Source organism: Oncorhynchus mykiss, chromosome 16 (genome assembly GCF_057628025.1).
Source record: "Oncorhynchus mykiss isolate SJ-2025 chromosome 16, ASM5762802v1, whole genome shotgun sequence".
Classification (NCBI taxonomy): Eukaryota; Metazoa; Chordata; class Actinopteri; order Salmoniformes; family Salmonidae; genus Oncorhynchus; species Oncorhynchus mykiss.
In genome coordinates, this window is record NC_143037.1 from 7,937,852 (window position 1) to 7,964,260 (window position 26,409).

General features: G+C 41.7%; 1 protein-coding gene across 1 annotated transcript in view; it reads right to left on the reverse strand.

The window, feature by feature from the left end:
• Window positions 1–26,409, reverse strand: part of LOC110492812 (growth arrest-specific protein 7) — a 90,979-nt gene that overhangs the window by 48,789 nt on the left and 15,781 nt on the right. The window contains exons 2-3 of the mRNA XM_036946081.2: window positions 24,415–24,532; window positions 4,350–4,427 (exon numbers count right to left, since the gene is read on the reverse strand). Of these exons, the coding sequence (XP_036801976.2) occupies window positions 4,350–4,427; window positions 24,415–24,532 (196 nt within the window). The remainder of the gene's footprint in view (window positions 1–4,349; window positions 4,428–24,414; window positions 24,533–26,409) is intronic.

The following is a 26,409-nucleotide window of genomic DNA, read 5'->3' on the forward strand; positions in this document are numbered from 1 at the left end:
GATCAAATAAAAATCTTAGAATCAACTATTTAAGACTACCAGAACCCACTGGATTCTCAAATTACCTTGAATGAGCTACAGGACAAAATAAAAACCCTCCAACCCAAAAAGGCCTGTGGTGTTGATGGTATCCTTAATGAAATGATCAAATATACAGACAACAAATTACAATTGGCTATACTAAAACTCTTTAACATCATCCTTAGCTCTGAACCAAGGACTGATCACCCCAATCCACAAAAGTGGAGACATATTTGACCCCAATAACTACCGTTGGATATGCTTCAACAGTAACCTTGGGAAAATCCTCTGCATTATCATTAACAGCAGACTCGATTTCCTCAATGAAAACAATGTACTGAGTAAATGTCAATTTGGATTTTTACCAAATTACCGTACAACAGACCATGTATTCACCCTGCACACACTAATTGACAACCAAACAAACCAAAACAAAGGCAAAGTCTTCTCATGCTTTGTTGATTTCAAAAAAGCCTTAGACTCAATTTGGCATGAGTGTCTGCTATACAAATTGATGGAAAGTGGTGTAGGGGGTAAAACATAAGACATTATAAAATCCATGTACACAAACAACAAGTGTGCGGTTAAAATTGGCAAAAAAACACACACATTACTTCACACAGGGTCTTGGGGTCCACCCTCTTCAACATATACTGTATAACAACGAACTGGTGGGGGCACTAGAAAAGTCTGCAGCCTCACCCTGCTAGAATCTGAAGTCAAATGTCTACTGTTTGCTGATGATCTGGTGCTTCTGTCACCAACCAAGGAGGGCCTACAGAAGCACCTAGATCTTATGCACAGATTCTGTCAGACCTGGGCCCTGACAGTAAATCTCAGTAAGACCAAAATAATGGTGTTCCAAAAAAGGTCCAGTCGCCAGGACCACAAATACAAATTCCATCTAGACACTGTTGCCCTTGAGCACACAAAAAACTATCCATACCTCAGCCTAAACATCAGCGCCACAGGTAACTTCCACAAAGCTGTGAACGATCTGAGAGACAAGGCAAGAAGGCCATTCTATGCCATCAAAAGGAACATAAAATTCAACATACCAATTAGGATCTGGCTAAAAATACTAGAATCATTCATAGAGCCCATTGCCCTTTATGGTTGTGAGGCTGGGGTCCGCTCACCAACCAAGACTTCACCAAATGGGACAAACACCAAATTGAGTCTCTGCATGCAGAATTCTGCAAAAATATCCGTGTACAACGTAGAACACCAAATAATGCATGCAGAGCAGAATTAGGCAGATACTCACTAATTATTAAAATCCAGAAAAGAGCCGTTTCTACCAATTCTACAACCACCGAAAAGGAAGCGATTCCCAAACCTTCCATAACAAAGCCATCACCTACAGAGAGATGAACCTGGAGAAGAGTCCAGGGGCTCTGTTCACAAACACAAACAAACCACACAGAGCCCTAGGACAGCAGCACAATTAGACCCAACCAAATCATGAGAAAACAAAAAGATAATTACTTGACACATTGGAAAGAATTAACAAAAAAACTGAGCAAACTAGAATGCTATTTGTCCCTAAACAGAGTACACAGTGGCAGAATATCTGACCACTGTGACTGACCCAAACTTAAGGAAAGCTTTGAATATGAACAGACTCAGTGAACATAGCCTTGCTATTGAGAAAGGCCGCCATAGGCAGACATGGCTCTCAAGAGAAGACAGGCTATGTGCTCACTGCCCACAAAATGAGGTGGAAACTGAGCTGCACTTCCTAACCTCCTGCCCAAAGTATGACCATATTAGAGAGACATATTTCCCTCAGATTACACAGATGCACAAAGAATTCGAAAACAAATCCAATTTTGATAAACTCCCATATCTACTGGGTGAAATTCCACAGTGTGCCATCACAGCAGCAAGATTTGTGACCTGTTGCCACAAGAAAAGGGCAACCAGTGAAGAACAAACACCATTGTAAATAATACCCATATTTATGCTTATTTATTTTCCCTTTCCCTGTATATATACGTAATATGACATATGTAATGTCTTTTTTGTTTTGAAACTTCTGTATGTGTAATGTTTACTGTTAATTTGTATTGTTTATTTCACTTATATATTCACTTATATTATCTACCTCACTTGCTTTGGCAATGTTAACACATGTTTCCCATGCCAATAAAGCCCCTTGAATTGAATTGAATTGAATTGAGAGAGAGAGAGAGAGAGAGAGAGAGAGAGAGAGAGAGAGAGAGAGAGAGAGAGAGAGAGAGAGAGAGAGAGAGAGAGAGAGAGAGAGAGAGAGAGAGAGAGAGAGAGAGAGAGAGAGAGAGAGAGAGAGAGAGAGAGAGAGAGAGAGAGAGAGAGAGAGAGAGAGAGAGAGAGAGAGAGAGAGAGAGAGAGAGAGAGAGAGAGAGAGAGAGAGAGAGAGAGAGAGAGAGAGAGAGAGAGAGAGAGAGAGAGAGAGAGAGAGAGAGAGAGAGAGAGAGAGAGAGAGAGAGAGAGAGAGAAGAAGAAATAAAATAATTCCACCAAAATATACGCTTGCTTTATCGAATTCCAAAAAGCATTTGATTCTATTTGGCATACAGGCCTGTTCTTCAAAGTTATTGAAAGTGGTGTAGGGGCAATAAAATAACATCATTCTTTAACCAGGGGCAGGGCCTTCGCCAGGGTTGCAATCTGAGCCCTGCATTCTTCAATATTTACATCAACGAATTGGCCACTATTCTAAAAATCATCAGCCCCTGTTCTGAGGTTAAATGCCTACTCTTCGCAGATGACCTGGGCCCTGGCAGTAAACCCCAAAAATACTAAAATAATGATTTTCCAGAAAATATCCAAATCTCAGGGAATTAGACCAGAGTTCTCAATTGGTATAACATATATAGAGTACTGCACATACTACAATTACTTAGGTTTAAAAATAAGCTCAACTGGACACCTTAATGAGGCAGTGAATGAACTGAGCGAGAAAGCACGCAGGGCATTCTAAGCCATTAAAAAACCCAATCCAAATTGAAATACCTATTCAAATTTGGCTAAAACGAATTGAATGTGTCATTGAACCAATTGCACTTTATGGGAGCAAGGTGTGGGGTCCACTTGCAAAACAAGATTTCACCAAATGGGACAAACACCCCATTGAAACTCTGCATGCAGAATTCTGCAAAAATATCCGTGTACAACGTAGAACACCAAATAATGCATGCAGAGCAGAATTAGGCAGATACTCACTAATTATTAAAATCCAGAAAAGAGCCGTTTCTACCAATTCTACAACCACCGAAAAGGAAGCGATTCCCAAACCTTCCATAACAAAGCCAATATCCGAGTTCTGTAGAATTCTCCTACTTGTCCAGAGGAAGACTACAAACAATGCATGCAGGGCAGAATTAGGCCAATATCCACTAATAATAAAAACTAAAAAAAGAGCAATTCAGTTTTGGAAACATCTAAAATACAGTGACTCTCTCTCATATCATTACCAAGCCCTGCAATGCCAAGAGCTGAGCAAAGAAAAGAGTCACTTCATCCAGCTGGTCCTGGGGCTACTAACTACTAACACACTGAAGCCTCAGGACCAGAACATCCAATCAATCAGAATGAAACAAATTACAACACAATCAAAACAAAACTATATTGCTTATTGGGAAACACAAACACAACGCAAAATGCAGTGCTATCTGGCCCCAAATCGACAGTACACCGTGGCTAACTATTTGACCATGGTTACTGATCAAAACCTTAGAAAAACCTTGACAAAGTACAGGCTCAGTGAGCACAGCCTTGCCATTGAGAAGGGTAGACACAGGAAAACCTGGCTCCCTGTAGAGGAAAGGCTGTGCAACCACTGCACAACAGCAGAACCTGAGACAGAGCGGCATTTCCTGACAAAATGTCAAAAATATAATTAGAGAATGTAATTTCCCCAAATTTGAAACCCTTATTCAAGGTTTCAAAGACCTCTGATGAGGATAGGCTACCCGTCCTGTTGGGGGGGGGGGACGCAGAGAGCTGTGGGTTGGCAGCGCACTACATTGCTGACTGCCATAAGTTGAGGGACAGTGTCTGGCAGACCAATCAACTTGCACATGTCCTCTACTGTATACTTATTGTTATTGTTCAATAAATGGATATTGTGACCCTTGGTTATTGTTGTTACAATTGTCCCGTTGACAATTTTGATTCTTATTATTTTCATATTGTAAATATCCAAAGTAAGCTTTGGCAACATGTACATTGTTATGTCATACCAATAAAGCAAATTGAATTGAGAGAGAGAGAGAGAGAGAGAGAGAGAGAGAGAGAGAGCGAGAGGGGGGGGGGGGGGGGAGAGGGAGAGACAGCTTTAGTACCTGTAGGTAGTGAGTTCTTGTGTTTCAGAGGGGTGTTGGGTGTCCCAGGTACCCTGGAAGGTCTCTCCCATGTTGTCTCTGGAAACAGACAGGAACATGAAAGCCAATTGAACTTGAGTATATCCAATAATGACAAAGCAAAAACAGATTTTTATACATTTTTGCAAATATTTATAAATCCTTATGATGATTTACCAAATCAATTACTGGGAGCTTATATATGGAGTGTGTGACTGTCTTTATTTTTTATAGTTTATAGTTTATTCACCATTAGTTAACACCTCCACACAAAATAATTGTTCTGTGTGTTAAAAAAAATACAGAAATAGCTAATTTACATAACTATGCTATGAGACTAGAAATTGAGCTCAGGTGCATCCTTTTTCCATTGATCACCCTTGAGGTGTTTTTACAACTGTGATTGGAGTCCACCTGTGGTAAATTCAATTGATTGGACATTATTTGGAAAGGCACACACCTGTCTATATAAGGTCCCACAGTTGACAGTGCATGTCAGATCAAATACCAAGCCATGAGGTCGAAGGAATTGTCTGTAGAGCTCAGAGACAGGATTGTGTCGAGGCACAGATCTGGTGAAGGGTACCAAAAACATTCTGCAGCATTGAAAGTCCTCAAGAACACAGTGGCCTCCATCATTCTTAAATGGAAGACGTTTGGAACCACAAAGACTCTTCCTAGAGCTGGCCACCCGGCCAAAACTGAGCAATAGGGGGAGAAGGGCCTTGGTCAGGGAGGTGACCAAGAACCCGATGGTCACTCTGACAGTGCTCCTGAGTAACTCTGTGGGGATGGTAGAACCTTCCAGAAGGACAACCATCTCTGCAGCATTCCACCAATTAGGCCTTTATGGTAGAGTGGCCAGACTGAAGCCATTCCTCAGTAAAAGGCACATGACAGCCCGCTTGGAGTTTGGCAAAAGGCACCTAAAGACTCTGACCATGAGAAACAAGATTCTCTGTTCTGATGAAACCAAGATTGAACTCTTTGGCCTGAATGCCAAGCGTCACATCTTGAGGAAACCTGGTACCATCCGTACAGTGAAGCCTGGTGGTGACAGCATCATGCTGTGGGGATGTTTTTCAGCGGCAGGGACTGGGAGACTAGTCAAGATCGAGGCAAAGATGAACAAGAGATCCTTGATGAAAGCCTGCTCCAGAGTGCTCAGGACCTCAGACTGGGGCGAAGGCTCACCTTCCAACAGGACAATGACCCTACGCACACAGCCAAGACAATGCAGGAGTGGTCTCTGAATGTCCTTGAGTGGCCCAGCCAGAGCCCGGACTTGAACCCGATCTAACATCTCTGGAGCGACCTGAAAATAGCTATGCAGCAACGCTCCCAATCCAACCTGACAAGCTTGTAGCATCATACCCAAGAACTCGAGGCTGTAATCGCTGCCAAAGGTGCTTCAACAAAGTACTGAGTAAAGGGTCTGAACACTTATGTAAATGTTTTATTTCTAAAAACCCGTTTTTTGCTTTGTGATTATGGGGTATTATTGTGTATAGATTGATGAGGGGAAAAACGAATTGTAATACATTCTTGAATTAGGCTGATAACCAAACAAAATGTGTTTAAAGTCCAGGGGTCTGAATACTTTCTGAAGACACAGACTGTAGAATATCACCACCCTGGATTTGATTTCAGGTCCCAGTTGAGAACAAGTTTTCATTTACAACTGCGACCTGGCCAAGATAAAGCAAAGCAGTGGGACAAAAACAACAACACCGAGTTAGTTACACATAAACAAACGTACAGTCAATAACACAATAGAAAAATCTAACCAAGAGGTTTACATGAAACAAACACTTGTCCATATTAAGATCCATGTTGAGATGAATATGTTGACAGTTTCTGTCCAACCCAACCAAGTAATAGCCCTGCCTTTGTTACTGTATCAACTTCTTAGACAGAGATACGAATATGAGCCAGATTAACTCAAGTGTGTAAACCTGCTGTTTTCCAAAGGGAGAATCAAAGACAACAAAGCAAAAAAATGTGAAACTATCTTTATTTACTCTTACGGTGACACTCTGGTCGTGGTCTTCGCCTCTATGTCCACGTTTGTTTTTCCCGCTTTATCATCAAATCCACGTGTTAAAAACACCAGGTGCACACATTGAGTAAATCCAATTACAGTGTATGTCTGGCTGTTTAACGTCACCAATAGACTCTGCCTCGCTCTTTCAATTCATGTATCCCCATTTCGCTCTTGCCGGAGGAAGCAAAAACAAGAGGAGAGAGAGAAAGAAAGAAAAGAGGATGAGAAGCACAACTGACACAGACCCTGACAGAGAGAGAGAAAATCTCAGATTCACTTAACTCCAATATCCATATACACAATACACCATTTATCTCAATTACCCTTTAGTGTCACAAGAGCCTTTGAGACATAGCAGCTTTCATTTCATTTGTGTCTTTGGCTCACACTGAGCTGTCTGCCTGACAGGGAGGGAAACGGAGCCAAAACCATCAGCTCAGATGACATGCATAGAGAGAAAGAGAGAGAGAGAGAGAGAGAGAGAGAGAGAGAGAAAGAAAGAAAGAAACATTTTACAGACAGGCTCCAAGGAGACAGTCTGTCCCTTCAAATCTGATGCATCACACATTCACAAATGGTTTATTTAAAGGTGAATTCTGCCCCTATTTCACTCTGCTAGCTTGTCAAAGAAAATCATTCCCGATAACAGGAATCAGGTATTAATGGAGAGACATACAGTATAACCAGGTTAGCGCTGTCAAAGCTCTTAGGAGCTACAGCAGTCCCAATGTCATCCTGACAAGTCTCTCCCAGTCTCATTACGCTATAATAATGATGCACCAAGATAGCATTCAACCAAATCTCGACCACAATCTAAATCATCTCAGGTGTTCTAGAAGTGTCGTGATCCCCCTAGAGCCGTTTGTTTGAGCTAGAGACTTCTGGGTTCTTGCGTTGGATGCGTCTCAATCCGCTGAATCCACTGAATCCTCTGAATCCACTGAATCCTCTGAATCCGCTGAATCCTCTGAATCCGCTGAATCCGCTGAATCCACTGAATCCTCTGAATCCGCTGAATCCACTGAATCCGCGGAATGCTCTGAATCCACTGAATCCTCTGAATCCGCTGAATCCTCTGAATCCGCTGAATCCACTAAATCCGCTGAATCCACTGAATCCGCTGAATTCTCTGAATCTGCTGACAGCCGCCATATGGGGTAGATAGGGGTTGCCTTATACTGTTGGATAGGGGCTGAATTATACTGGTGGAACGGGGCTGCCCTAGACTGGTGGATCAGGGGCTGCCCTAGAGTGGTAGATAGGGGCTGCCCTAGAGTGGTAGATAGGGGCTGCCCTAGAGTGGTAGATAGGGGCTACCCTAGAGTGGTAGATAGGGGCTGCCCTAGAGTGGTAGATTGGGGCTGCCCTAGAGTGGTAGATAGGGGCTGCCCTAGAGTGGTAGATAGGGGCTACCCTAGAGTGGTAGATAGGGGCTGCCCTAGAGTGGTAGATTGGGGCTGCCCTAGAGTGGTAGATAGGGGCTGCCCTAGAGTGGTAGATAGGGGCTGCCCTAGAGTGGTAGATAGGGGCTGCCCTAGAGTGGTAGATTGGGGCTGCCCTAGAGTGGTAGATAGGGGCTGCCCTAGAGTGGTAGATTGGGGCTGCCCTAGAGTGGTAGATAGGGGCTGCCCTAGAGTGGTAGATAGGGGCTACCCTAGAGTGGTAGATAGGGGCTGCCCTAGAGTGGTAGATTGGGGCTGCCCTAGAGTGGTAGATAGGGGCTACCCTAGAGTGGTAGATAGGGGCTACCCTAGAGTAGATTGGTGAATGTCTTCTTTCTTCTACATAAGTAGTAGAATATTATACACAATTATTGCGCCGTGATCGTCCCTGGTGACGATGTACAGTATATCTCTCAGATACATTTCATACACTTCAAACCATACATCCATTTGATAGAATTTTGTCATATCTTATTTGCCATATATTGGTGAGACATTCTAAAGCCAAATTCTAATTCAAAATTCAATGTTTCATCAAATAATTTGTAAAACCTGTTTTTATACCTACAGGGGTGCTAAAATACAAAATCAAATAGCTTGACGGTCTATGTTATTACTATCTTAAAATATTTCCATATGTTAGGTTAGTAGATAACCTATCTTACAAAAACTGCTAAGACTCTGCTACTTTAAAGGGACATTGACAAATTAGCATGAGTAAAGTGCGTCAATGAGGAAAGTTAAATATGGGTTTACATTCTATTTTGATAGCAGGTCTCTGTGACCTTAGAGTTTCAATTACGTTGAAAAGTAGTACATTTTATGTGCAGGCCTTGGTGTACACCTCCTTTAATTAGAAAATGAACCGGAAAGTAATGTTTCAATGTTTTAATTATATTGAAAATGAGTTAATTTTATGTGCAGGCCTTGGTGTACACCTCCTTTAATTAGAAAATGAACCGGAAAGTAATGTTTCAATGTTTTAATTATATTGAAAATGAGTTAATTTTACGTGCAGGCCTTGGTGTACACCTCCTTTAATTAGAAAATGAACCGGAAAGTAATGTTTCAATGTTTTAATTATATTGAAAATGAGTTAATTTTATGTGCAGGCCTTGGTGTACACCTCCTTTAATTAGAAAATGAACCGGAAAGTAATGTTTCAATGTTTTAATTATATTGAAAATGAGTTAATTTTATGTGCAGGCCTTGGTGTACACCTCCTTTAATTAGAAAATGAACCGGAAAGTAATGTTTCAATGTTTTAATTATATTGAAAATGAGTTAATGTTATGTGCAGGCCTAGGTGTACACCTCCTTTAATTAGAAAATGAACCGGAAAGTAATGTTTCAATGTTTTAATTATATTGAAAATGAGTTAATTTTATGTGCAGGCCTAGGTGTACACCTCCTTTAATTAGAAAATGAACCGGAAAGTAATGTTTCAATGTTTTAATTATATTGAAAATGAGTTAATTTTATGTGCAGGCCTAGGTGTACACCTCCTTTAATTAGAAAATGAACCGGAAAGTAATGTTTCAATGTTTTAATTATATTGAAAATGAGTTAATTTTATGTGCAGGCCTAGGGGCATTACACCTTTAATCAGACAATAAAAAGGAAATGAATTTAATTACAGTGGATAATGTTCTGAAAAGTTGAAGGAAACATCGCTATTTACTATCAGAATTACAACAGAACTGCAATGTTTACATCAAAAGAGAAGGTTACTAAGCAACTGGTACCTGGAAATGCAGATCGGAGAGATTCTCTCCTTCACATGAGAAGTGGGCTTTGTCTCTACACACATCCTCCAATGGGTTTACTAATAGTTTAGGCTTAATTCCAGGAGAGCTGAGACAACGGTTAAATACATAAGACGCCACTTGTATAAACTTACTGTACCAGCTGTTCCATTGCTGTATGATGTCAGGGAGTCAGGCCTATGTAAGTGTGACTGTTCCTTCCACAGACTATATATCCATAGTTCAATATATGAAACACTATTAGCGTGCACCACCGCTAACTAGCTTGCCATTTCACATCGGCCACATTTATACAGTTGAAGTCGGAAGTTTACATACACCTTAGCCAAATACATTTAAACTCAGTTTTTCACCATTCCTGACATTTAATCATGGTAAGAAATCCCTGTCTTAGGTCAGTTAGGATCACCACTTTATTTTAAGAATGTGAAATGTCAAAATAATAGTCGAGAGAATTATTTATTTCAGCTTTTATTTATTTTATCACATTCCCAGTGGGTCAGAAGTTTACATACACTCAATTAGTATTTGGTAGCGTTGCCTTTAAATTGTTTAACTTGGGTCAAACATTCTGGGTAGCCTTCCACAAGCTTCCCACAATAGGTTGGGTGAATTTTGGCCCATTACTCCTGACAGAGCTGGTGTCAGGTTTGTAGGCCTCCTAGCTCGCACAAGCTTCTTCAGTTCTGCCCACACATGTCCTATGGGATTGAGGTCAGGGCTTTGTGGTGGCCACTCCGATACCTTGACTTTGTTGTTCTTAAACCATTTTGCCACAACTTTGGAAGTATGCTTGGGGTCATTGTCCATTTGCAAGACCCATTTGCGACCAAGCTTTAACTTCCTGACTGATGTCTTGAGATGTTGCTTCAATATATACACATCATTTTCCTACCTCATGATGCCATCTATTTTGTGAAGTGCACCAGTCCCTCCTGCAGCAAAGCACCCCCACAACATGATGCTGCCACCCCCATGCTTCACGGTTGGGATGGTGTTCTTCGGCTTACAATCCACCTGTGTGTAATCAAGTCTCTGTATAAATGCACCTGCACTGTGATAGTCTCAGAGGTCCGTTAAAAGCGCAGAGAGCATCATGAAGAACAAGGAACACACCAGGCAGGTCCGAGATACTGTTGTGAAGAAGTTTAAAGCCGGATTTGGATACAAAAGATTTCCCAAGCTTTAAACATCCCAAGGAGCACTGTGCAAGCGATAATATTGAAATGGAAGGAGTATCAGACCACTGCAAATCTACCAAGACCTGGCCGTCCCTCTAAACTTTCAGCTCATACAAGGAGAAGACTGATCAGAGATGCAGCCAAGAGGCCCATGATCACTCTGGATGAACTGCAGAGATCTACAGCTGAGGTGGGAGACTCTGTCCATAGGACAACAATCAGTCGTATATTGCACAAATCTGGCCTTTATGGAAGAGTGGCAAGAAGAAAGCCATTTCTTAAAGATATCCATAAAAAGTGTAGTTTAAAGTTTGGCACAAGCCACCTGGGAGACACACCAAACATGTGGAAGAAGGTGCTCTGGTCAGATGAAACCAAAATTGAACTTTTTGGCAACAATGCAAAACGTTATGTTTGGCGTAAAAGCAACACAGCTCATCACCCTGAACACACTGTCAAACATGGTGGTGGCAGCATCATGGTTTGGGCCTGCTTTTCTTCAGCAGGGACAGGGAAGATGGTTAAAATTGATGGGAATATGGATGGAGCCAAATACAGGACCATTCTGGAAGAAAACCTGATGGAGTCTGCAAAAGACCTGAGACTGGGACGGAGATTTGTCTTCCAACAAGACAATGATCCAAAACATAAAGCAAAATCTACAATGGAATGGTTCAAAAATAAACATATCCAGGTGTTAGAATGGCCAAGTCAAAGTCCAGACCTGAATCCAATCGAGAATCTGTGGAAAGAACTGAAAACTGCTGTTCACAAATGCTCTCCATCCAACCTCACTGAGCTCGAGCTGTTTTGCAAGGAGGAATGGGAAAAAATGTCAGTCTCTCGATGTGCAAAACTAAAAGAGACATACCCCAAGCGTCTTACAGCTGTAATCGCAGCAAAAGGTGGCGCTACAAAGTATTAACTTAAGGGGGCTGAATAATTTTGCACGCCCAATTTTTCAGTTTTTGATTTGTTAAAAAAGTTTGAAATATCCAATAAATGTCGTTCCACTTCATGATTGTGTCCCACTTGTTGTTGATTCTTCACAAAAAAATACAGTTTTATATCTTTATGTTTGAAGCCTGAAATGTGGCAAATGTGTGCACTCTGAAGGTGAAACGCTCTGAATTTACAAACGGACAATCTGACAGCACAGTTACAGTCTAGAAAGCTCTGGATAACATAACAGCCTAACCAGCTCTGCCAGGGTGAGTAATGTTCAGTGGGAGGTTCTCTCTCTCTTAGATGTCTGGAAGTAGCTGGCAAGTTAGTACAGAACGTACGGATCAACCCTTAAAGAGGTGGGAGGGGCTTAAGAGGGTGTGAATGATGTTGAATGGGTGGGGCTAAGGCTTAAGAGGGTGTGAATGATGTTGAATGGGTGGGGCTAAGGCTTAAGAGGGTGTGAATGATGCTGAATGGGTGTAGATAAAGGGCACTCCGATAGTACCTCCAAAACATTTAAAGACCATTTTCTCAAAAGTGACTTTACAAGTTTATCAATGTTCAAAGCTAAATTACTTTCACATTGTTCCTTAACTGTAGTGTATGATGTAGCTCTGAGTCTCTACTTTTATCCAATGTAAAAAACATAATTGAACATTTTGCAACATAAGACCTACTTGAGCCGGTCGGTCACATTTATTTGGTTATACACACAAAATAACAATGGTTCTAAATAGTACAAGATAGGGGTTATTTGGCCCGTAACCATAGTGGAACCCTTTTTGGTGCTATATAGAACCTTTTTTTTGATTGTTCTATAAAGTCCCATGCTCTCAAGGTTCTAAATTGAACCTGTATGGTTGAACCCGTTCCAAAGGTTCTATAAAGAACCATTAATAAAAGGTTCTATATAGTACCAAAAAACGGTTCAGCTATGGTTACAACACTTTTTTATGGTTCTTTATGGAACCTTTCTGGAGAATGATTCTATAAAGAACCTTTCTCAATTTGAAAGGTTCTTTGTAGATATTTTTAAAGGACCATAGAGGGTATTTTATTATGGTCAGCCATATTATATTGTTGCAGTTCCATAGGTGTTATTATTGTGTTAATTGACAAGTTCAATCAAGTGAGCTACCTCTGGAACAGCTGGGCGTCCCCGAGGAGAGACTTGAGAACCACTGACTGATTTAGTCAACTGTTCATAAATTGACAGAAGGCCACATGTGAGTCTTTCACAAGACACAGTCACCGGCCATAGCCATACCGTATATAACATGTCATCTTCCTCTTCTTCGTGTGGTTTTCCTGCAGACTAGATGCGTTGCTGCGTATTGCTGCCTTTCACAGTTTGGAAAGTGCATTACATTTGTAAAAAGGATAAGGATAATTACACCACCATCTAGGTAAACGTTCATGAAAATGGTTTGTTCCTACAGACAGAGAGTAATGTGGCCGTGGTGTGTTATATAAAGCAGGCAGACAGGCATCGAGGCATTCAGTTACTGTTTGATTGAACGTTAGAATGTGGCCGTGGTGTGTTATATAAAGCAGGCAGACAGGCATCGAGGCATTCAGTTACTGTTTGATTGAACGTTAGAATGTGGCCGTGGTGTGTTATATAAAGCAGGCAGACAGGCATCGAGGCATTCAGTTACTGTTTGATTGAACGTTAGAATGTGGCCGTGGTGTGTTATATAAAGCAGGCAGATAGGCATCGAGGCATTCAGTTACTGTTTGATGGACGTTAGAATGGCTAAAACAAGTGCCCTAAATGACTTTGAGCGTGGTATGATCGTCGGTGCCAGGCTCGCCGGATCCAGTATCTCAGAAACGGTCACCCTCCTGTTTTTTTTTCCACGCACGGAGGCTGGCACCCCTTCTCTCAAAACCCCCTGTAGTTTTTCTGCACTAAAATCTCTGATACCCAAAAAACTTATCTGCGGCTCCTCCTTCCAATTCAATCTCCTGGGATTTCCTTTCGATCTATGCGGTACAAATGCCTAGAAGCCAACCTTACTAAAGCACAAACTGTCCAGGTCACTCTGTACTGGCCTACTACTCACAGGGATCCTCTCAGGCTCCGTCACCCTTAGTCCACCATCCTCTACTTTCCTCACTGTCTCAGCATGACACTTCCTGCACTGCTCTCACCATGGAAACCTCCACCTGTCTCACCGTCTCAGCCAGACACTTCCTGCACTGCTCTCACCATGGAAACTTCCACCTGTCTCACTGTCTCATTCAGACACTTCCTGGACTGCTCTCACCATGGAAACCTCCACCTGTCTCACTGTCTCAGCATGACACTTCCTGCACTGCTCTCACCATAGAAACTTCAACCTGTCTCACTGTCTCAGCATGACACTTCCTGGACTGCTCTCACCATGGAAACTTCAACCTGTCTCACTGTCTCAGCATGACACTTCCTGCACTGCTCTCACCATGGAAACCTCCACCTGTTTCACTCACACAGGACAGTTTTGATCCAACATGGCCACCGCCACAATTGAAACACTCCACTTTTTCCCCTGAAACTACACAATATTTTGTCCCATGCCATCCTGTAAACTTCTCACACCTCGGAATCTCCCTCCTATATACTGCTGCAACATGACAAATAAAATTAGCACCTGAAACACCATAGTGGGTTCGGAAACAAAAGCTCTCACAGGATAACTTATATACCCTAGCATGACATTATCCCACAAACACTCTACATCACAACTCAGGAGGACAGACACGGTCTCCTGAGTCTCACACCGGGTCTGCATCGCACCAAACGACGAGTATCACAGACACCCGGGATCCACAACTTCAGTTGATCCACCTTAACCTGACCCCAGTTACCACTCCTTCCAGTGGCTCTCTGCCCCAGAGAGCAAAGCAGGAGACCACTTTTGTCCAGAGACTCGAAAACAGGGAGAGGGCACTCAACCTCTGGATACGCTGAATGAATCGACAGAACCCAACTCCTTTACCCAGCCTGATACCACAAACGGATTGGCCAAAAGGCATGGATCTTTCTCCAGGAATCATACTCCCACTGGGTCAGAATCATCTCGGGCATATTCCTGACCATTGGGGTGGTGCTCGGAAGCTTTCACCTCACCTGATGACCTCACTATTGTCAAGATCAAAGTTCACTACCTGCCTTCAGGTGCGTAACTTGCACAACGCAGCCAGTTCGGGTTTGCAGTTTGCTTCTTCTCACCATCCTCGCTCTTCCTCATCCTCCGACATGATGAACTCCATCTCTCAGTTTCGAGCTGCCTTCTGCTGCCATTCTCCCTCATTCGCTCGCTCATCCACACATTGTTCCGGAACAACTTTTACAATTTTTCACAAGAGTTTTGTTCCTCAGTCAAGTTTTTAACTATAAAATGTAGGCTGCTGACGAGCCCGATAAGGCTGCTCATGATAATGTCTGGAAAGGAGTGAGTGGAATGGAAGCAAACTCATGGAAACCAAGTGCATTATGTATTCAATACCATTCAACTCCACTCCACCCTTTACCACAAGCCCACCCTCGACAATTATGGTTCTACCAACCTGCTATGATGTAATATCATAACACAACACATTAGATAAACTGTAATGACACTCTCACTCACAGATGCACAAAACAAGCTGTGTAAACCACACCCCAAAATATTCAAATGAGCCTCCTCCCCTACATTTTATATTATCTCCTATATTACCTCTTGAAGAGCTCCAAGGGTTCTTTGAGTCATTATGGTTCCACATAGAACCATCCCCCTTCACAAAGAACCCTTGAGGAACCCTTGTTTTGTTGTGTAGCCTGAAGGTTCTGGTAACTCAATACTCAATACAACTCACAAGAAGGAAGGACAAAGGGATCTGTCAGATACTACCCACATTGAACTATGCACAAAGCATTGTCACTGTAACCTATGCAGAGTATACATATACATTTATAGACATCTATAAACAGTCTAACAGACATTTTGAAAGTCCCCACACAGACAGTTAGTGTAAATAGGTATGTAGTGACCTGTAGTGAGACGGCAGGCTGTGGTTTTGCGGTTGAGGATGTTTATCAAGCTACCCCCTGGACAGAGAGAGGGCGATGCCCATTGAGAATATGAGGAAACCACAACTTCGTCCCCATACTGTTCTGTACAGAAATACAGGAAGGAAACCTCTAAGAAACAAGCCATAACCATAACAGCGCTCGCTCACCCACGCATGATGGTCCTCTGGTTACCATGGCAACGCACATTTATAACACACACGGCCGTAGATGCATATACGCGAACACGCCCAAACACACACACACAACCACACACACAACAGCAGTATCTAATCAAACTGAACTTTAACATAAAGAGAGAGGGAGGTTGAAATAGCTGAGATTCTATAAATAACAGATTGTTTCAGTAAAATGTTATCAGATAGGTGGAGACTGTTAGGAAAACAGCCAGTTACATTTGCTCTGCTGTTGAACTGTGTGTGTGTGTGTGTGTGTGTGTGTGTGTGTGTGTGTGTGTGTGTGTGTGAACGTAAGCGTGTGTGTGAACGTAAGCGTGTGTGTGTGTGTGTGTGTGTGTGTATGTGTGTGTATGTGTGTGTATGGACTGTGCATTTATTTTGCTTCATTTCCCCAATTACATGAGGAAAGAACAGGAAATAAGGCCTGGTGATTGTCTATGCCCCTCAGAGGCTGGTTTCACATGACCACAACTACAATAATAACTTACATTTTTAAGCTGGATGACCATTAATGCTGTGTCTATTTCTGTGCAAAGTTATGAAAAGGAAGCATTTCCCTCCAACGAAATTTGACAGAAAATAAACCTCTCATCGCTGTCATCTCTCTATAATATCACCCTCATCTCTCTATAATATCACCCTCCTGTCAACTCTCTATAATATCACCCTCATCTCTCTATAATATCACCCTCCTGTCATCTCTCTATAATATCACCCTCATCTTTCTATAATATCACCCTCATCTCATCTCTCTATAATATCACCCACATCTCATCTCTCTATAAAAGCACCTTCATCGCTCAATAATATCACCCTCATCTCTCTATAATATCACCCTCCTGTCATCGCTCTATAATATCACCCTCCTGTCATCTCTCTGTAATATCACCCACATCTCTATAATATCACCCTCCTGACATCTCTCTCTAATATCACCCTCATCTCTCTATAATATCAACCTCATCTCATCTCTCTATAATATCACCCTCATCTCTCTATAATATCACCCTCCTCTCATCTCTCTATAATATCACCCTCATCTCTCTATAATATCACCATCATCTCATCTCTCTATAATATCACCCTCATCTCTCTATAATATCACCCTCCTCTCATCTCTCTATAATATCACCCTCATCTCTCTATAATATCATCCTCATCTCATCTCTCTATAATATCACCCTCATCTCTCTATAATATCACCCTCCTCTCATCTCTCTATAATATCACCCTCATCTCTCTATAATATCACCCTCCTGTCATCTCTCTATAATATCACCCTCCTGTCATCTCTCTGTAATATCACCCTCATCTCTCTACAATATCACCCTTGTCTCACTATAATATCACCCTCATCTCTCTATAATATCACCCTCCTGTCATCTCTCTATAATATCAACCTCCTGTCATCTCTCTGTAATATCACCCTCATCTCTCTATAATATCACCCTCCTGTCATCTCTCTGTAATATCACCCTCATCACTCTATAATACCACCCTCATCTCTCAATAATATCACCCTCATCTCTATGTAATATCACCCACAAGTATCTGTAATATCACCCTCATCTCATCTCTCTGTAATATCACCCACATCTCTCTGTAATATCACCCTCATCTCTATAATATCACCCTCATCTCTCTATAATATCACCCCCATCACATCTCTCTGTAATATCACCCACATCTCTCTGTAATATCACCATCATTCTCTCTATAATATCACCCTCATCTCTCTATAATATCACCCTCCTGTCATCTCTCTATAATATCAGCCTCATCTCTCTATAATATCACCCTTATCTCTATATAATATCACCCTCATCTCATCCCTCTATAATATCACCCTCATCACATCTCTCTGTAATATCACCCTCATCTCTCTGTAATATCACCCACATCTCTCTATAATATCACCCTCATCTCTATATAATATCACCCACATCTCTCTATAATATCACCCTCCTCTCATGTCTCTATAATATGACCCTCATCTCTCTATAATATCACCCTCCTCTCATCTCTCTATAATATCACCCTCCTCTCATATCTGTATAATATCACCCACATCTCTCTATAATATCACTCACATCTCTCTATAATTTCACCCACATCTCTCTATAATATCACCCTCCTCTCATCTCTGTATAATATCACCCACATCTTTCTATAACATCACCCACATCTCTCTATAATATCACCCTCCTCTCATCTCTCTATAACATCACCCACATCTCTCTATAATATCACCCTCCTCTCATCTCTCTATAATATCACCCTCATCTCTCTATAATATCACCCTCCTCTCTTCTCTCTATAATATCACCCTCCTCTCATCTCTGTATAATATCACCCACATCTCTCTATAATATCACTCACATCTCTCTATAATATCACCCACATCTCTCTATAATATCACCCTCCTCTCATCTCTGTATAATATCACCCACATCTTTCTATAACATCACCCACATCTCTCTATAATATCACCCTCCTCTCATCTCTCTATAACATCACCCACATCTCTCTATAATATCACCCTCCTCTCATCTCTCTATAATATCACCCTCATCTCTCTATAATATCACCCTCCTGTCATCTCTCTATAATATCACCCTCATCTCTATATAATATCACCCTCATCTCATCTCTCTATAATATCACCCTCATCACATCTCTCTGTAATATCACCCTCATCTCTCTGTAATATCACCCACATCTCTCTATAATATCACCCTCATCTCTATATAATATCACCCACATCTCTCTATAATATCACCCTCCTCTCATCTCTCTATAATATCACCCTCATCTCTCTATAATATCACCCTCCTCTCATCTCTCTATAATATCACCCTCCTCTCATCTCTGTATAATATCACCCACATCTCTCTATAATATCACTCACATCTCTCTATAAAATCACCCACATCTCTCTATAATATCACCCTCCTCTCATCTCTGTATAATATCACCCACATCTTTCTATAACATCACCCACATCTCTCTATAATATCACCCTCCTCTCATCTCTCTATAACATCACCCACATCTCTCTATAATATCACCCTCCTCTCATCTCTCTATAATATCACCCTCATCTCTCTATAATATCACCCTCCTCTCATCGCTCTATAATATCACCCTCCTCTCATCTCTGTATAATATCACCCACATCTCTCTATAATATCACTCACATCTCTCTATAATATCACCCACATCTCTCTATAATATCACCCTCCTCTCATCTCTGTATAATATCACCCACATCTTTCTATAACATCACCCACATCTCTCTATAATATCACCCTCCTCTCATCTCTCTATAACATCACCCACATCTCTCTATAATATCACCCTCCTCTCATCTCTCTATAACATCACCCACATCTCTCTATAATATCACCCTCCTCTCATATCTCTATAACATCACTCACATCTCTCTGTAATATCACCCTCCTCTCATCTATATAACCCTTATTTTACCAGGTAACTTGACTGAGAACACATTCTCATTTACAGCAACGACCTGGGGAATAGTTACATGGGAGAGGAGGGGGCTGAATGAGCCAATTGTAAACTGGGGATGAATAGGTGACCATGATGGTATGAGGGCCAGATTGGGAATTTAGCCAGGACACCGGGGTTAACAACCCAACTCCAACGATAAGGTCAGGACACCCATTTAACGTCCCATTCGAAAGACAGATATGGTTATTCTCCAGACCTGACAAACACACAACACATTAGGGGAATCAACTCAGCGATGAAATTATTATATAAGGGGAATAACAATGGAAAGTGCCATGCTTTTGGCTCTCTGACAGACACTGCTTCAGAAAGAGGATATAGCCAAACATGACTGGCCTGGTTGGTCTTTTACCATTAACACGTTGACCAAAGAGGCCTTCGTCCGTCTAAACGGAGACAGAAGAAGGAGGTAAAGGAGCAACTTGTATTTCTGCTCGTGATTATAGGCTTTTCATTTGAGATGTTTACTCATGGCCAAGTGCAGACCACTGTGACCATCTGCCCCAATACCCACAACCACGCACACACACGCACACACACACGCACGCACGCAGGCACGAACACACACACACGCACGCAGTAACACACAGTAATATAGAGAAACCATGATTTGAGACATGCATGCTGGGAATGTCATTGATCTGCCTTAGTATAGCTACTGTCATTCACAACACATTCACTTGCTAAGGCACTGACTGAACAGCTTTACTCATATAGACTGAGTAGGTGGAGTCATGACAAAACTATATGTCTACATTCTAAACAGTCTACATTCTCCCATTCTAAATAGTCTACATCCTCCCATTCTAAATAGTGCACATTCTCCCATTCTAAATAGTCCGCAACCTCCCATTCTAAATAGTGCACATCCTCCCATTCCAAATAGTCTTCATCCTCCCATTCTAAATAGTCTTCATCCTCCCATTCTAAATAGTCTTCATCCTCCCATTCTAAATAGTCTACATCCTCCCATTCTAAATAGTCTTCATCCTCCCATTCTAAATAGTCTTCATCCTCCCATTCTAAATAGTCTACATCCTCCCATTCTAAATAGTCTACATCCTCCCATTCTAAATAGTCTACATCCTCCCATTCTAAATAGTCTACATTCTCCCATTCTAAATAGTCCACATCCTCCCATTCTAAATAGTCTTCATCCTCCCATTCTAAATAGTCCATATCCTCCCATTCTAAATAGTCTACATTCTCCCATTCTAAATAGTCCACATCCTCCCATTCTAAATAGTCTACAATCTCCCATTCTAAATAGTCTACATCCTCCCATTCTAAATAGTCTACAACCTCCCATTCTAAATCGTCCACATCCTCCCATTATAAATAGTCCATATCCTCCTATTCTAAATAGTCGACATTCTCCCATGATGCCTATTTTACTTCTCCTCAAATTATAACCAGCATCTGTAAACTCAGAACCTGAACTTCATTAATGTATTCTCTCTCCCTCTCTGAGAGCTGCCAGCAGAGCAGGAAAATAACCTCCCCCAGGAGGTCTCCCATTTCTTTTCACACCATCATATAATTACTTCACGTTTCCCCCTGAGTTCATTTAAGGTCAGTAAATCAATACTTTCCCTGTCCCTGTCCTGTTCTTAACAGAGGAAAGTACTGCAGTGCTTTCTCTGTCTCTGTGTTACTCTGTCTCTGTGTTACTCTGTCTCCGTGTTTCTCTGTCTCTGTGTTTCTCTGTCTCTGTGTTTCTCTGTCTCTGTGTTTCTCTGTCTCTGTGTTTCTCTGTCTCTGTGTTTCTCTGTCTCTGTGTTCCTCTGTCTCTGTGTTCCTCTGTCTCTGTGTTCCTCTGTCTCTGTGTTCCTCTGTCTCTGTGTCCCTCTGTCTCTGTGTTTCTCTGTCTCTGTGTTTCTCTGTCTCTGTGTTCCTCTGTCTCTGTGTTCCTCTGTCTCTGTGTTACTCTGTCTCTGTGTTCCTCTGTCTCTGTGTTCCTCTGTCTCTGTGTTCCTCTGTCTCTGTGTTTCTCCGTCTCTGTGTTCCTCTGTCCCTGTGTTTCTCCGTCTCTGTATTCCCCTGTGTTCCTCTGTCTCTGTGTTTCTCTGTCTCTGTGTTTCTCTGTCTCTGTGTTTCTCTGTCTCTGTGTTCCTCTGTCTCTGTGTTCCTCTGTCCCTGTGTTCCTCTGTCTCTGTGTTCCTCTGTCTCTGTGTTTCTCCGTCTCTGTGTTCCTCTGTCCCTGTGTTTCTCCGTCTCTGTGTTCCCCTTAACCAACATTGCATCTCATTGACATTGTTATGTAACAGTAGGGCATTGAACATTCCATTGACATTGTTATGTAACAGTAGGGCATTGAACATTTCATTGACATTGTTATGTAACAGTAGGGCATTGAACATTTCATTGACATTGTTATGTAACAGTAGGACATTGAACATTCCATTGACATTGTTATGTAACAATAGGACATTGAACATTCCATTGACATTGTTATGTAACAGTAGGACATTGAACATTTCATTGACATTGTTATGTAACAGTAGGGCATTGAACATTTCATTGACATTGTTATGTAACAGTAGGGCATTGAACATTTCATTGACATTGTTATGTAACAGTAGGGCATTGAACATTTCATTGACATTGTTATGTAACAGTAGGGCATTGAACATTTCATTGACATTGTTATGTAACAGTAGGGCATTGAACATTTCATTGACATTGTTATGTAACAGTAGGACATTGAACATTTCATTGACATTGTTATGTAACAGTAGGACATTGAACATTCCATTGACATTGTTATGTAACAGTAGGACATTGAACATTTCATTGACATTGTTATGTAACAGTAGGACATTTAACATTCCATTGACATTGTTATGTAACAGTAGGACATTGAACATTCCATTGACATTGTTATGTAACAGTAGGACATTTAACATTCCATTGACATTGTTATGTAACAGTAGGACATTGAACATTCCATTGACATTGTTATGTAACAGTAGGACATTGAACATTCCATTGACATTGTTATGTAACAGTAGGACATTGAACATTCCATTGATATTGTTATGTAACAATAGGACATTTAACATTCCATTGACATTGTTATGTAACAGTAGGACATTTTACTCATACCAACTGTCAACATCTCTGTATTAATATGAATCAACCTACCTTAGGCAATACATGTACATTGCCTTCAGAAAGTATTATTGTATGCCCATGTGGGCTGGTCACCGGTAGGTGTATAACACTATAAATCAATCATTCGTACCCTTTAACTTATTACACATTTTGTTGCGTTATAGCCTGAAATCAAAACGGATAAAAAAATATCACTCATCTACACACAATACCCCATAATGACAAAGTGAAAACATGTTTTTAGACATTTTTACAAATGTATCGACAATTAAATACAGACATATCTAATTTCAATAAGTATTCACACCACTGAGTCAATACTTTGTAGAAGCCCCTTTGGCCGCGATTACAGCTGGGTAAGTCTGAGTGAGTCAATACTTTGTAGAAGCCCCTTTGGCAGCGTTTACAGCTGGGTAAGTCTGAGTGAGTCAATACTTTGTAGAAGCCCCTTTGGCCGCGATTACAGCTGGGTAAGTCTGAGTGAGTCAATACTTTGTAGAAGCCCCTTTGGCAGCGTTTACAGCTGGGTAAGTCTGAGTGAGTCAATACTTTGTAGAAGCCCCTTTGGCAGCGATTACAGCTGGGTAAGTCTGAGTGAGTCAATACTTTGTAGAAGCCCCTTTGGCAGCGTTTACAGCTGGGTAAGTCTGAGTGAGTCAATACTTTGTAGAAGCCCCTTTGGCCGCGATTACAGCTGGGTAAGTCTGAGTGAGTCAATACTTTGTAGAAGCCCCTTTGGCAGCGATTACAGCTGGGTAAGTCTGAGTGAGTCAATACTTTGTAGAAGCCCCTTTGGCAGCGATTACAGCTGGGTAAGTCTGAGTGAGTCAATACTTTGTAGAAGCCCCTTTGGCCGCGATTACAGCTGGGTAAGTCTGAGTGAGTCAATACTTTGTAGAAGCCCCTTTGGCCGCGATTACAGCTGGGTAAGTCTGAGTGAGTCAATACTTTGTAGAAGCCCCTTTGGCAGCGATTACAGCTGGGTAAGTCTGAGTGAGTCAATACTTTGTAGAAGCCCCTTTGGCAGCGTTTACAGCTGGGTAAGTCTGAATGAGTCCCTAAGAGCTTTTCACACCTGGATTGCGCAACATTTACCCATTATTATTTTTTTATTTTATTCAAGCTCTGTCAAATTGGTTGTTAATCATTGCTAGACAACCATTTTCAGATCATGACATATATTGTTAAGTGGATTTAAGTCAAAACTGTAACTCGGCCACTCAGGAACATTGACTGTCTTCTTGGTAAGCAACTGCAGAATAGATTTGGCCTTGTGTTTTAGGTTATTGTCCTGCTGAAAAGTGAATTCATCTCCCAGTGTCTGGTGGAATTCAGACTGAACCAGGTTTTCCTCTAGGATTTTGCCTGTGCTAAGTTCCATTCCATTCCTTTTGTATCCTGAAAAACTCCCCCAGTCCTTAACGATTCAAATTATTTTAATTCTGTACAGGCTTTTCACAGAGATGAGGTGGTCATTCAAAATCATGCTAAACATTATTATTGCACACAGAGTGAGTCCATGCAACTTATTATGTGACTTGTTAAGCAAATGTGTACTCCTGAGCATATTTAGGCTTTCCCATAACAAAGGGGTTGAACACTTATTGACACAAGACAATTCAGCTTTGCATGTTTTATTCATTTGACTTTACGGGGTATTGTGTGTAGGGTCAGAGACAAACAATCTCAATTGAATCCATTTTAAATTCAGGCTGTAACACAACAAAATGTGTAAAAAGTCAAGAGGTGTGAATACTTTCTGAAGGCACTGTATATCAGTCTCCTTACCGTTGCTGGAGGTGTTGACATAGTAGCGCCGCCCCTGTGGTGACATGTAGCACTTCCAGTGTTGAGGGAGAGGCTCTCCGACGTCCTCAACCGGCAGTGAGGTCATAGACGCAGTTTTCTGTCAAAACAGATCAAGACGTAAATGGACATAAAGGACTTTCAGCTTTCACACAAGTTTTTTTTTTATTTCTAGCTCATTTCACAATGACATCATTGGCGGAAATACTGTGGTATATTTAAGCAATAAGGCCCGAGGAGTTGTGGTATATGGCCAATATACCACGGCTAAGGGCTGTGTCCAGGATCTCCACGTTGCGTCATGCGTAATAACAGCCCTTAGCCGTGGTATTTTGGCCATATACCACAAACCCCCGTGGTGCCTTATTGCTATTATAAACTGGTGTAATTAGAGCAGTAAAAATAAATGTTTTGTTATACCTGTGGTATACGGTCTGATATACCACGGCTGTCAGCCAATCGGCATTCAGGGCTCAAACCACCAAGTTTATAATGCAATACTAAGAACAACAAACAACTACAGCCAGTCTGCTATTGGCCAGGCATGATAGAACTGATTGGAGGTGCATGCACACACATATCTCCGCCTACATTTTAAATCATTTATTTGAATCCTCCAATCAAATTTACAGAAAAAAAGATCCAAACATTTCAAAGGTCCCTGTATGGCCCTCCAGGGTACAGAAAGCAGCTCCTTCCCAAACAGCTAGGCTGCCAACGACAGCTGAAACAGAGCAGTACCTAGCCAATTGCTTTGCCCTAGTTTTTGTCAGGCCCGCAATCTGGAGGCCACGCACTGGAAGCCTGTCTACATGGCTGAGACTGCCAAATATCAGAGCCACCAGCTTGCACCTCCACCCGAGGCTGTCCAAGCGTGCCACAGGGGCTGGTATTTAAGCAGCTTCTCTGCAAAGGTCTTCTACATGTAGCCGTCCAATGAGCAGCCCACTTCCAAAAATTAGCACCTCCCCCTGGCCTCCCCCCACAACAACAATATCTGGGGTATTTGGCACACAGGAAAACACATCACTATCAACATCAAACCAGCTTCCCCTTCACACAAGAATGTGTATGCATGTGTGCTGTTGGTGAGACTACTTGCCTCACCTTGCTGACTATTAGGTCTACAAGGAGGTCACGTCTAGCACTGTACAAATCCTTGTATGAACAGACGCCATTTAAAACAGCGGCAACGGATTACACTTGTCTCATGTAGAATACAAAATGGGTCACACGCGCACACACACACACACACACACACACACACACACACACACACACACACACACACACACACACACAAACTAACAAAAGTCACTGTATAGCCAACTCTGGCCAGATGCTACTGATTAAAACACCATGGCTCAGCATAAGGTCAAAACCATTGTAACATGTTATTGTGCTTGGGAAAACTGCCTGAAATTCCTTAACGATTACTCTCTCTGTTTATTGGAGCGGTTGCCAAGTTGCTCAAGTGACTTTAAGAGATACGTTTTAGTGGGAAACTTATCCAGACACCGGGGTGATTCAGGAGAGTTCTACGTACACATCACTGCATGTCTACAGAGGGACAAAGGGAGGCTTGAGACATCTTATTAGTTCATGGGGACCCTGGATGACGTCCAGGTGAGGCTAATTCACAGACCTACTATTGTAATTCTTCACCTTTACATACATCTATGTAATCATCCCCAAAGCCAAAACCTCCTTTGGCCGCCTTTCCTTCCAGTTCTCTGCTGCCAATGACTGGAACGAATTGCAAAAATCCCTGATGTTGGAGACTTATGTCTCCCTCGCTAACTTTAAATGTCAGCTGTCAGAGCAGCTTACCGATCGCTGCAGCTGTACACAGCCCATCTGTAAATAGACCACCCAACCAACTACCTACCTCATCCCCATATTTATCATCCCCTACCTCATCCCCATATTTATTTTCTGCTCTTTTGCACATCAGTATTTCTACTTGTACATCCTCAT